General features: G+C 41.0%; 1 protein-coding gene across 2 annotated transcripts in view; it reads right to left on the reverse strand.

Moving 5' to 3' along the window:
* The window catches only part of LOC122548918 (DNA topoisomerase 1-like), a 115,974-nt gene that overhangs the window by 51,072 nt on the left and 52,475 nt on the right, over nucleotides 1-12,427 (reverse strand). For both annotated transcript variants that reach the window (XM_043687893.1, XM_043687894.1), the window contains exon 12: nucleotides 3,255-3,421. In XM_043687893.1, the coding sequence (XP_043543828.1) occupies nucleotides 3,255-3,421 (167 nt within the window). The remainder of the gene's footprint in view (nucleotides 1-3,254; nucleotides 3,422-12,427) is intronic.

Below are 12,427 nucleotides of genomic sequence, written 5' to 3' on the forward strand. Positions count from 1 at the left end.
TGACCTATCACCTTCATCCCCTCCCCCACTCACCCACTGTACTCTATACTACTTTCTGCCCACCCCCACCCTCCCCTAGCTTATCTCTCCACGCTTCAGGCTCTCTGCCTTTATTCCTGATGAAGGGCTTTTGCCCGAAACATCGATTTCACTGCTCCTTGGATGCTGCCTGAACTGCTGTGCTCTTCCAGCACCACTAATCCAGAATATAATCTGAATAACTTGATTAATATTTCAAATACTAATGTGGAACAGGGTAAAATCATGAGTGGCATACATAGGGTGTACAGACAAGGTTTTATTCCACTCCCCCCCCCCCCCATCCCGAGTTGGGGGGTGTCCAAAACTAGAGGGCATAGATTTAGGGTGAGAGGGGTAAGATTTAAAAGGAACCTAAGGGACAATTTTTTTCACGCAGAGGGTGGTACCTGTATAGAATGAGCTGCCAGAGGAAGTGGTAGAGGCTGGTATACTTACAACATTCAAAAGACATTTGGGAATGTATACGAATAGGAAGGCTTTAGAAAGATATGGGCCAAGTGCTGACAAGTGGGATGAGACTAATTTTGGATATCTCATTGGCATGGATGAGTTGGACCAAAGGGTCTGTTTCCATGCTATACATCACTATGACTCTATGACAATGTTAAACTTGAATCAATGATACCATTTTCAAACTAGAAACCATCTGATGAAATTTTGCAACATTGGAAGTATCTGTTTTGATAAGTTCTTACACCAAACCCTGACTGCCCCACAAGTGGATACAAGAAATCCCACAGCAGAATTGAAAACGAGCAGAGATTTTTTCCAATGCCCAGCACAATATTCATCCTGTAATATACAAATCTAAACTAATAAACCCCTCAACATTTGTTTAACCTACCTGTGGAATACTGTTGCATGCAAATTAGCTTGCTTTGCTTGGGTTTAAAACAGTAAGTGGCTAGAAAGTACTTTGGATCACCTTGACATCATAAAGGTAGTAAGACCCTCTTTAAAAGTAAAGGGTAAAAAGTTGTATGGGTGGCAGTATGCCCACGGCAGGGACTGTCATGATTGCCAGGAGAAAATCAGAACCAAGGCCCACGTTAGTCATGGGTTTTCAGAATACACAGTACAGAAGAGGCCCTTTGGCCCATCAGTTACGTGCTGTTAAAATATACTAAATCAAAACTAGTTCCACTTTCCAGCACATGTCTGTAGTCTTGAATGTTATGACTTAAAATGCTCATCCAAGTACTTTTTATAGGCTTGAGGCTAGCTACCTCAACTACCCTCCCAGGCAGACTACTATCACTTTCTGAGGTAAGAACTTTAAAATATATTTTAAAGTTGCTCTAAACTTCTGCCTTTCAACTTAAGGGCCCCCTTGTTATTGACTTTCAACAAACGAAAACAGCTGCTTTCTATCCACCCTGATTACGACCTTCATCATCTTATATATCTTTATCAGATATCTCCAATCAACCTTCCGGTCTCATAAAACAACTAAAGTTTATCCATCCAATCTTCATAACTGAGATGCTCCATCCCGGGTAATATCCTGGTGAATCTCCTCTGCATCCTCTCCAGTGAAATCACATGTTTTCTACAGGTGGTGGTCAGAACTGTACGTAGTATTTCAGCTGTGTCCGAACCAAAGTCCTGAACATCTCCAACACAAGTTCCTTCTTTTATACTCCGTGCCACAACTGATAAAGGAAAATGTCCCATACTCCTTATCTACCCTACTAACCTGTCCCTATCACTCTCAGGTATTTGTGGAAAAGCATCCCAAGATCTCTCTGTTCGCATTGCGGCTGTACAGGACATTGGTTCGGGCACTTTTGGAATATTGCATGCAATTCCAGTCTTCCTCCAAACGGAAGGATGTTGTGAAACTTGAAAGGGTTCAGCAAAGCTTTACAAGGCTGTTACTACAGTTGGAGGATTTGAACTATAGAGAGAGAGGTTGAATAGACTAGGGCTGTTTTCCCTGCAGCATTGGAGCTGAGGGGTGTCTTTATAGAGATTTATAAAATCATGAGGGGCATGGATAGGATAAATAGACAAGGTCTCTTCCATGGGGTAGAGGAGTCCAGAACTAGAGGGCATAGGTTTAGGGTGAAAGGTTTCTTTTCTATCTTTCCCCTAAGGGCAACTTTTTCCAAACAGAAAGTGGTGCATGTGTGGAATGGGCTGCCAGAGGAAGGGATGGAGGCTAGTACACCCATCCAGATGCAATTGTATGAATTGGAAGGGTTTGGAGGGATGTGGGCCAGGTGCTGGCAGGTGGGACTAGATTGGGTTGGGATATCTGGTCGTCCTGGATACGTTAGACCAAAGGGTCTGTTTCCGTGCTGTATGTCTTTTATGACTCTCTGACAGGAGCTTCCTAGTGCCCTACTATACATTGAGTACTCCCTGGTCTTGTAACTTCAACTACATTGCATTATCTTGGTTTCAGGATTAAATTCCATCTGTCACTCATCTGACCAATCCACTTGAACTCACATTCACACTCCAGTAACCCAATGCCTTCTTTCTCACTGACAATTTTTATGTCATCTGCAAATGTTATTATACACCCACCCCCACACCCTTCTACATTCTCAACATTTATTTCACCTACGGAATACTGCTGCATGGAAATTAGCTTGCTCTTCTTCGGTTTTAAAGAGTTAACTGGTGAGAAAGTACTTTGGATGACCTAAATGTTAAGGCGGCAGTAGGACCTGAAATCAACCCAGAGAGGTCAGCATCCCATCACCAAGTCACTCGTGACGAGTCCTTGACATCGATCCAGCTGCCTCATGAGCCATCTCAGAGAACAGGATGTCTGACACTCTTGTTCTGAGCGGTCAGCCAGGGCTCCCTGCAGGAGCAGTCTCCAAAGGTCAAAACGTAAATTTTGCACCTATTTCCATATTTTATAAAACTAGAAATCTCATTAGCAAAGACAGATTAGAAGTCAGTTAGGAAATAGCAGGGAAGAGACAAAGACTAGAAGATCTTATTCTCTCTCTACTTTTTCACCCCTTGCATTTTAGATTAGGAAAATTGGCTTATTGAAATTCAAATATTAAAAGTACTTTCTCAAAAGATTAAAAAGGAGGCTCAGCTTTGTTTGTCAATTCCACTAATTTCTGAAGACTGCATATAGATATAGATGCACAAAAGGAGAAGTGATGACTTGACTAATAATACTACAATTATAAGAAAAATATTATTAAACGATCCTTATTCTCCATTCCTAAAGCTATTAACCTCACCATTTCCATTTTTCTGCATCTTTTTTCTTCTCTTCCTCCTCTTTCAATTGAGTCTTGCTTTTTCCCTCCTTCCTCAATTTCTGCTTTCCCTCCTTTTCTTTGATTGTGGTCTTCGATTTCTTCAGCTTCGCAGAGTTACTTGTTGCTGCCTTACACGCAGATGATGTCTGTTTTGAAATTAGACGTATAAAACGTTTCCTTGATTAAAAACATTGAATAATGTGTTAACATGCTCAACAACTAACGAGTGAGGGCAAAGATATTGTTGTTCATTTTAACTGGTTGCTATTTACAGAAAGTCATCCAAGGACTGTTGCAGATATTTCCTTGCTGTTAACAGGAAAGATATTTAGTCTATTTTTGTTTAAAAAAAAAAATGGAAAGCAGATGTCAATCAGTAAAACTAATCTGTTTAAGAACCAATTTCAAAAGCCTATTTCATAAGGTAATTTATTCAATATTCACATATAGGGCCATTTGTGGCATAGTGGTAGTGCCCCTTTCCTTGGACCAGGGTACTCAGATTCAAGTCCGACCTGCAACAGAGGTGTGGATGGACATCTCTGAACAGGTCGATTGAGAAGCCAGCTAGCGTTCGGCAGGAATTATTAAGAATGGTTTTGTTAGTACTGTGGCAAGCAATAAATAGATCTCCACCAAATTATTTTAATTTTGATGTAGACAATAAAACACAAGAGTAGAAGTAGGTGAAATGAGGACTGCAGATACTGGAGATCAGAGTCAAGATTAGAGTGGTGCTGGAAAAGCACAGCAGGTCAGGCAGCATCCAAGGAGTAGGAAAATAGACGTTTCAAGCAGATCATGAGGATGGTGCTGAACTGACAGGTTGGAACTGGTGTGGCCGGGAGGGTGATGGGGGGGGGAAATATGGAAACTGGTGAAATCCACATTGTTGCCCTGGGGTTGAAGTGTTCGGAGGCGGAAGAAGAGGCATTTTTCTTCCAGGCGTCAGGCAGTGAGGGAGTAGCGTTGGAGGCGGCCCAGGACCTGCATGTCCTCGGCACAGTTGGACCGGGAGTTGAAATGTTCAGCCGTGGGGCAGTGGGGTTGATTGGTGCGGGTGTCCCGGAGATGTTCCCTAAAGCATTCTGCGAGAAGGCGTCCAGTCTTCCCAATGTAAAAGAGACTGCATCGGGAGCAACGGACACAATAAGTTACATTTATGGAAGTGCAAGGAATAGGAGTAGAAGTAGGCAGTTTGGCCCATCAAGTCTGCTCCACAATTCAATGAGACCTTGGTTGAACTGATAATCTTTAATTCCATTTTCCTGCCTCATGCCTGTTATGCATGTAGTTGGGTGTTGCTGCCCTTTTCAAGGTAGCTGGTCAAGTAGCTGGAAGGGGTGGAGCTGGAGTCTCGTCTAGGACCAGTTGTGAAAGTTTGAGCTTCATAAAGGAATTGTTTATGTTCAGATTTACAATTTGCTTACCTGGTGCATAATTCCTGGTTACAAAAGAAACACCAACAGAACAATGCTTATACCTTTTCATTTCCTTACTTCAGCCTTAAATGTATTTAATGAACCAGAATCTCAACCGTATGATAAGGTATGCCACAGTTTCACTAACTTGAAAAGAAATTTTTCATCTGTCTTAAATGGTAAACCCTCATTCTGGGATATATGCCCTCTGGTTGAAGGCACACTCAGCACCTACCCTATCAAGCACCAAAGAACTGGATATGTTTCGATACAGTCTTCTTTTATTCTTCTAAACTCCAAAAGAGCACAAGTCCAACATACTCGCTCACAAGAAAATCTCTCCATACCCTGTACCAATGAACTTTTTCTGGACTGCCTCCAATGCCAGGAACATCTTTCTGAAGGTAAGGAGACCAAAACTGCATACAGTATTGCAGACATGGTCAAACTAGTGCTTAGTCATTTTAGTAAGACTTCTATTTTAATACAAAAACAAACTGCTGGTACATCAGCATGTCTGGCAGCATCTACAGAGAGAAAGCAAAGTTAACGTTGTGAGTCCACTGACACCTGCTCTGATGAAAGTTTGCTGATCTCCACGTTAGCTCTTCTTTCTCTCCAAAGATCTGCTAAGCGTCTCCGTCAATTTCTATTTTTGTTTCAGAACTTGACCATTTGCAGTTCTTTGTTTTATTCTTCTATTTTGATACTCCCATTACCTTTGAAATAAAGGCCAATATTCCATCTGCCTTCCCTATTACCTGCTGCACTATGTACCATATTTGTTATTTACCAACAAGGATCTCCACTCCCCTCCCCCAAAAACCATGCTGCAGATTCTTTCGTCTTTCTCTATTTAAATAATATTTAGTTCCTCTATTCTTCCTGCCAAAGTTCATAACTTGTTATATTCTACTGACTTATTGTTCACTCACTTAATCGGTTGATACCACTCTGCAGACTTTGCGCCATCTTTCCAATATCCCTACACAGTAAAGAAAGATGCCATTTGGCCATGGAGCCTCCACTGACCCTCCAAAGAGCATCCCAGCCAGACACATGCCCCATTCTATCATTGTAACCCTGCATTTACCCTGCTAAATCCACCTAGCCGACATTCTTAGACACTGAGTAATTTAACATGGCCAATCCACCCAACTTGTACATCTTTGGACTGGCAGGGAAAACTGGAGCACCAGGCAGAAATTCACACCAACATAGGGCGAATGCACAAACTCCACTCATACAGTCACAAGAGGCTGGAATCAAACCAGAGTCCCGAGCATAGTGAGGCGGCAGTGATAACATAGCCACCATGCTGCTTTCCCGCTTTCCTTCATACTTATTTGTCAGTCACTTGCAAACTTTGCAATGGTACATTCTTTTCTGTATTCCAGACATCAATTATTGTGGTCCCAGCACTGATCTCTGTGGGACCCCAGTAGTTACAGGTGGCTATCCTGAAAATGCCCCCCTTATCTCAACTCTGTCTTCAATTAAAAATCACACAACACCAGGTTATAGTCCAACAGGTTTAATTGGAAGCACTAACTTTCGGAGCGTCGCCTGGTTATAGTCTGATGTTGAGATTTTTAACTTTGTACACCCCAGTCCAACACTGGCATCTCCAAATCATGACTGTCTTCAATTAGTTAGCCTAGCAGGAGGATGGGCTTGACCAATTTTTCTTGAGAGCCAACATTGACTTGATGAGCTAAATGGCCTTCTCTGTATTATAAGAAACCTCAAGAGTCCTCCCAGTCCCAATGCGACATATCCATTTCTTTTGTCAGGATTCCTTGTTACAGAGGCACAACTTTACATGTCCCTGGTGCTCATATACCATAAGTAATTGGAATATCTTGTCTTCTCTTCATTACTGACACTTCATGATTTTATGCAGCTGTCAAAACTCCTTTCCATCTCGTTTGCTCCAAAACATCAACTTCATTTCATTTTTCTTTTTTTATTATTGGATGAGAATAATGCCAGTAAATTCAGCATCTATTGCCTGATCCAAAAATTGTTCTTAAACTAAGTAGCTTGCTTAACCATTTCTGAGCGCAGTTAAGAGTTGACCACATGGGTGGGAGTCTGGAGTCACATGTCGTCCAACCAGATAACACTGGCAGATCGCCTACCCTAAAATGACATGAATGAACCAGAATTTTTTGCAACAATCCACAATGGTTTCAAGGTCACTGTTAGACTGGCTTTTAAGTCCAGATTTATCGGTAATATTCAAATGCTACACCAACTGTGGTGGGATTTGAATTAATGTCTCCAGAGCATTCATCTGTGTTTATTGGATTCTAATCAAATGGCAATAGTACTGCACCACCACCTACTAGATTAAATTCTAACAGCCCTGGAATCATGGAGAGTCTCATTCGTATACTTTTTAAAAGATCCTTACATCATCCTTCAAGTATGAAACCTGAACTAGGTAAAATATTCTAATTCTGCATAACCAGAACACTATAAATGTGATGTCCAAAGAGACACTTATTTTAACAGTCTCTGTACTACAGATTTAAGTCAAGAATTCACAGAGGTAGCTTTATGGTTGAGGCATGAGATAGGGGGTTGAGGGAATTGTTAAAAGACACCTTTTCAGTGTGAATTCAATCTCAAGGTCCAAGAAAAGACAGTACATCAGCAAAAGCTGGCTCTAATATATTCAAACCCAAACGTTAGGTGCGCTAAGTCTTTAATTTTAAAGATAATGCAACCATATTAAAAGGCACATTTTAAAAAGAATAAACCAAGGTAAAACATTTTCAAAATTACATAAGTGCTTTGGAAAAATAAAACAAAATCCATAACACCAATTTTGCAATCGGCATTATAATATCCTTAAATTTTCTTCTCTGGCTTGAGTTGTTTTCCAATACCTATCACACTGACCTGCTAATGTAATGACATCAAAAAGCTGAATTTGATGCCTAATGGCTACCCACATAGAGATCAAATGCAGATATGATCAAAGTCCCATCCTAGTAAATTTAGCAGAGTCATGAATGTTTGCCAAAATTGGAGACGTCACCCATGGATTGGTCAAGTAACAAAGAATCAAACATGGCACCTAATGTGTTAGATTATTCTCAATCACCAGGCTTGGCCTGTTAAGAAGAATTAATGCCAGACCAGTGCCAGACAATCACAATCACATTCTCCCCATGTTTCCTCCGGGCACTCCAGTTTCCTCCCACAGTCCAAAGATGTGCAGGTCAGGTGAATTAGCCATGCTAAATTGCCCATATTGTTAGGTGCATTAGTCAGAGGGGGTGGTTGCTCTTCGGAGGGTTGTTGTGGACTTGTTGGGCCAAAGGGCCTGTTTCCACACTGTAGGGAATCTAATCTAATAGCTAGGCAAAACAAAAACTTTATTTGAAATTCAATGCATTGTCAACAACTTCCCAGCTGAACATTCTGGGGAAATCGCCATTGACCAGAAATTTATCTCGAGTAACAAACAGATCACAGGCTAGGTGTTTGCCAAGACTAACTCAGCTCTTGACTTCCCAAAATATTCCCAACATTAAGGGCATAAGTCAAGATTGTGATTACATGTTCTCCATTAGTTCAGCTCCAAACAATGCAAAGCACTTCAAAGAAATTTATTATTGGGTCCACTATTTTAAACCACCACCAATGGAATGTAGTTGCATTAAAAAAAAATCTACTGCACCCACTCACCAAGGGTTCTTCAACAGCACTGCTGAAATCCTTAAGATCTAGCATCAAGAGTAACAATCGGAGCACCACCACTCTCAAATACTCTTGCAAAAGGTACGTCATTCCTGAATACGTCATCAAGAAATCTGCCTGCTCTCTTTACACTATAACTATCTCATTCATTTTGGGAAGGTTTACATCCCCTAATTACCTCAGTGAAGAGACCACATATTGCCTGCTGTTTGTTTGAGCCAGAATGGTGAAGGCATCTGTGTTGAGTAGGGAGTCCCAGGACTGTGACCACATGATAATGGTGTGCCGATAGTTTGTCAATCTTTCCAAAAGAAATTGGGATAGTCATAGTATAAAAGGGTTAGAGGGGCAGGTTTCTTGAAATTTATTCGGGAGAGCTTTTGATATCAACATGTAAAAGGAATAAAACAGAAAAGTACAGCGATGAACCTAATTCTGAGTAACAAAGCCAGACGGTATTTAAGGCGGGCAGTGGGAGAGCATTTAGTGATAGTATGTTTAGATTTGTCATGGAAAAGGGAAAAATGATCCACAAAAAGAGATTTTGGCTTTGGGGAGGGAATGCTTATATAAGGCAGAATCTGGCCAAAGCAGATTGAACAGATAATTCCAGGTAAATCTACAGAACAGTGGAGATTTGGCAAGAGTACAGGCTAAACACATTCCTTTTAGGGTGAAATAAGAGGAGAATCAGTCCAGAGAACCGTAGATGTTTAGAAACATTCGGGACTGGATGAAGAGGAAGAGGAAGAGAGGAGTTTTTAACAGGTACAAAAGGGAGCAAATCAACAGAGGCTGTAGTGGAGAACAGTATAGAAAGTGTAGGGGAGAACTGAAGAGGAGAAACACCCCGAATGGCAGAACACTAGGAAGCTGAGAGGAACAGAGTGATCTTGGGTTGCTTATCCACAGTTCCTTCATGGTAGAAAGGGCACTTTCATAGTGTAGTTAAAAATATACTCTCTAGTTTTGAACTTCTTAAGGTGGAAGGGGAAAGGTTTAAAAGGGATCTGAAGGGCAACTCGTTCGTATGTGGAATGAACTAATCAGAGGAAGTTTAGGTGCAGGTACAGTTACAACATTTAAACGACATTTGTACAGGTACACAAATAGGGAAAACATGTAGAGGGACAGGGGCCAAAAGCAGATAACTGGACTAGTTCAGTTTGGGAAACTTGGTTGGCATGGATTAGTTGGACTGAAGGGTCAGTTTCCGTGTTGTATGACTCTATGACTTTACACTTTTCAGCAAAAAGATAAACCTACTTCAGTTCTTTGTAGAGGTAAGGGGTCTCTTTGGGTCAGGTCCAGGGACAGCTTTGGAACAAGTATACTTAAATGTGTGTTAAACACTAAATAAACTAATTGAAAAAGCCAATACACATGATGTCCATGAAGCTATCAAGCTGCCATAGAATGTTTAATATCAAAAGATTGAAGGCAGGTGGGCGAGGTTTGGCATAAATTTTACTATTTGCAATAAAAGTTTAAAAGGAAATTGTTGGGTACAGGAATGTAGGTTGACATGGAGGGAGCTATGAGTTGGCATAGGATGAGATTTTGGGGGTTGAAGAAGTGTGACAGATGAAGGTCAGAGGATTCTTATATAATGCATCATTCTTTGCAAGTCCTGAAGTATTGACAGTGGCATTTTATACAACCATGTCTGCATCCAGTAACCCCTGCGGCCTCCCTCTGTATTCTTTCCAAAGAGCGATGGACTTCACACACCCAGCCACATCACTACAAGAAAATCTGAACACACTGTGCAGTTGATCTTGAGTCAGATTTTTGGAGTCAGGAATTTTGCAAAATTCAGGTAGTAATCTTTAGATAAGAAATCAGTCATTTAGGACTGAGAATGGCAAACAGTTTTTTCATTTGAGCTGTCACTCTTTAAAATTCTATAATCTACACCCAATAGGATCATAGATATTTAGACAGTATTTTAAAGAAAGGACTTGCATTGTATAGGAACTTAGAACATTTTACAGCTAATGAGGTGGCATTTAGGAAGTGTGAGAAATACAGCATTCAATTTTCATAGAATAATCCTTTTATAACGTTAAAGGATAAATATGACCAGGACAAAAGCAGCTAATGCCAGTCTTTTTCAAACTGTGCCATGGATCTTTTGTCTGCACTTGACAGGATAGATAGTGTCGCTATCACAGGACTGCATTAAATTGTCAGCTTTAACTTAAACACAAGTCTTAGAATACGACAAATCCACAATTTTCTGATTCCAAGATGATAAGTTACATTAAGTGAGTTAAGACTGCAATTGCTAAGATTTTGAACTTAAAATGTTATCAAAAAATGTCAAGTATCAAAATCATAGAGGCAAGTGGAATGGAAATTGAAGATCTTTATGATCTGAATGAATGGCAATACAGGCTCCAAAGGGCTGTAATCCTGCCCATTTGCTTGAGGATGACATAAACATGACTGGTGAAATAGGGAGCCACATAAACAGTGCAGTTTAAAATGTAAAAATATGAAGGCATATATATTGATAGGACAAATGAGAGGCAATGTATTTCAAACTAACAAAATGGAGAAAGAGACTTGAGCATAGTTAAACAAATCTTTGAAAGCAGATAAATTGAGAAGATGGTTTATTTTGTTACATTAGTAGGGCTTGAATTTAAAAACAAGGAGGTTATGCTAAACCTTCAGTAAACACTGGTTATTCCTGAACGTTGAGTTTAATTACAAGAAAATGTCAAATCTTTAGACAGGGAGCAGAAAATTTATAGAATTAAACTGGAGATGAGGGACTGAGGAGAAACCTAAAGCTGGCATCATTTTTCTTATAAAAGAGGGTCAAGGAGAGATTTGATAGTTGTTGAGGGATGTTCAAGAATATAAATGATTCTGATAGAATAATGAAGTAAGTGTTCTACATAGTAGATGGGTCAGGTGGGTGATGTGATCAAGGAACAAGTGGCATTAGTTTTAAATATACAGTCACCATTGTGGTTGGGAAGGCATTGTCTGAAACAGTGGTAGAAACAGACATAGCAGTAACTTTCAAAAGAGGACTAGATAAATACATTGAAGGCCAAATAAAACAACTAATTTGTATGGGGGAATGAATTAATCAAATAGGTTGCTTTTAAAAAAAAAAGCTAGCATAGACACACTGGGCCAACTTGGTTCTGCATCATTCTATGCTTGAAGAAAGTAAGGACTGCAAATACTGGAGATCAGTCAAGAATGTGGTGCTGGGAAAGCGCAGCAGGTCAGGTAGCATCCATGGAGCAGGAGGGAGAGGTAAGTGGGAGAGATAAGTGGGAGAGGGGTGTGGGAGGTAGCTGAGAATGCAATAGGTAGATGAAATGGGGGAGGAGGCTGGAGTGGATGAATGGGAAAGGTGATGGATAGGCCAAGAGGGCAGTGCCAATTTAGAAGCTTGGGACTGGGATAATATGGGTGGGGTTAAGTGACGAAACTGCTGAAACTCACATTGATCCTGTGTGGTTGCAGGATCCCCAGGCAGAAGATGTGGCTTTTTTCTGCCAGGTGTGAGGTTTTAAGGGTTTGGCAATGGAGACTGCCCAGGACCTACATGTATTTGGCAGAATGGGAGGGGAAGTTGAAATGGTTAGCCATGGGCAGTGGGGTTGGTTGGTGCGAGTGTCCCAGAGATGTTCTCGGAAACGATCTGCAAGTTGGTGTCCAGTCTCCCCAATGTAGAGGAGACAACATCGGGTGCAAAGGACACAGCAGTTGACATTGGTGGAGGTACAGATAAATTTCTGCTGGATGTGAAAGGACCCTTTGGGGCCTTGGACAGAGGTGAGGGGGGAGGTGTGGGCACAGTTTCGCACTTTCTGCGGTGGCAGGTGAAGGTGCCGGGAGTGGGGTGTGTGGATCTTATGATGGAGTTATGGAGGGAATGGTCTTTCTAGAACACTGACAGGGGTGGGGAGTGAAATAATGTTCTGAGTGGTGGGGTCTGTTTGTAAGTGGCAGAAGGTGATGTGATGTATACAGAGGTTGTTGGGAAGGAAGGTG

The sequence above is a fragment of the Chiloscyllium plagiosum genome, chromosome 4 (assembly GCF_004010195.1).
Source record: "Chiloscyllium plagiosum isolate BGI_BamShark_2017 chromosome 4, ASM401019v2, whole genome shotgun sequence".
NCBI classification, from domain to species: domain Eukaryota; kingdom Metazoa; phylum Chordata; class Chondrichthyes; order Orectolobiformes; family Hemiscylliidae; genus Chiloscyllium; species Chiloscyllium plagiosum.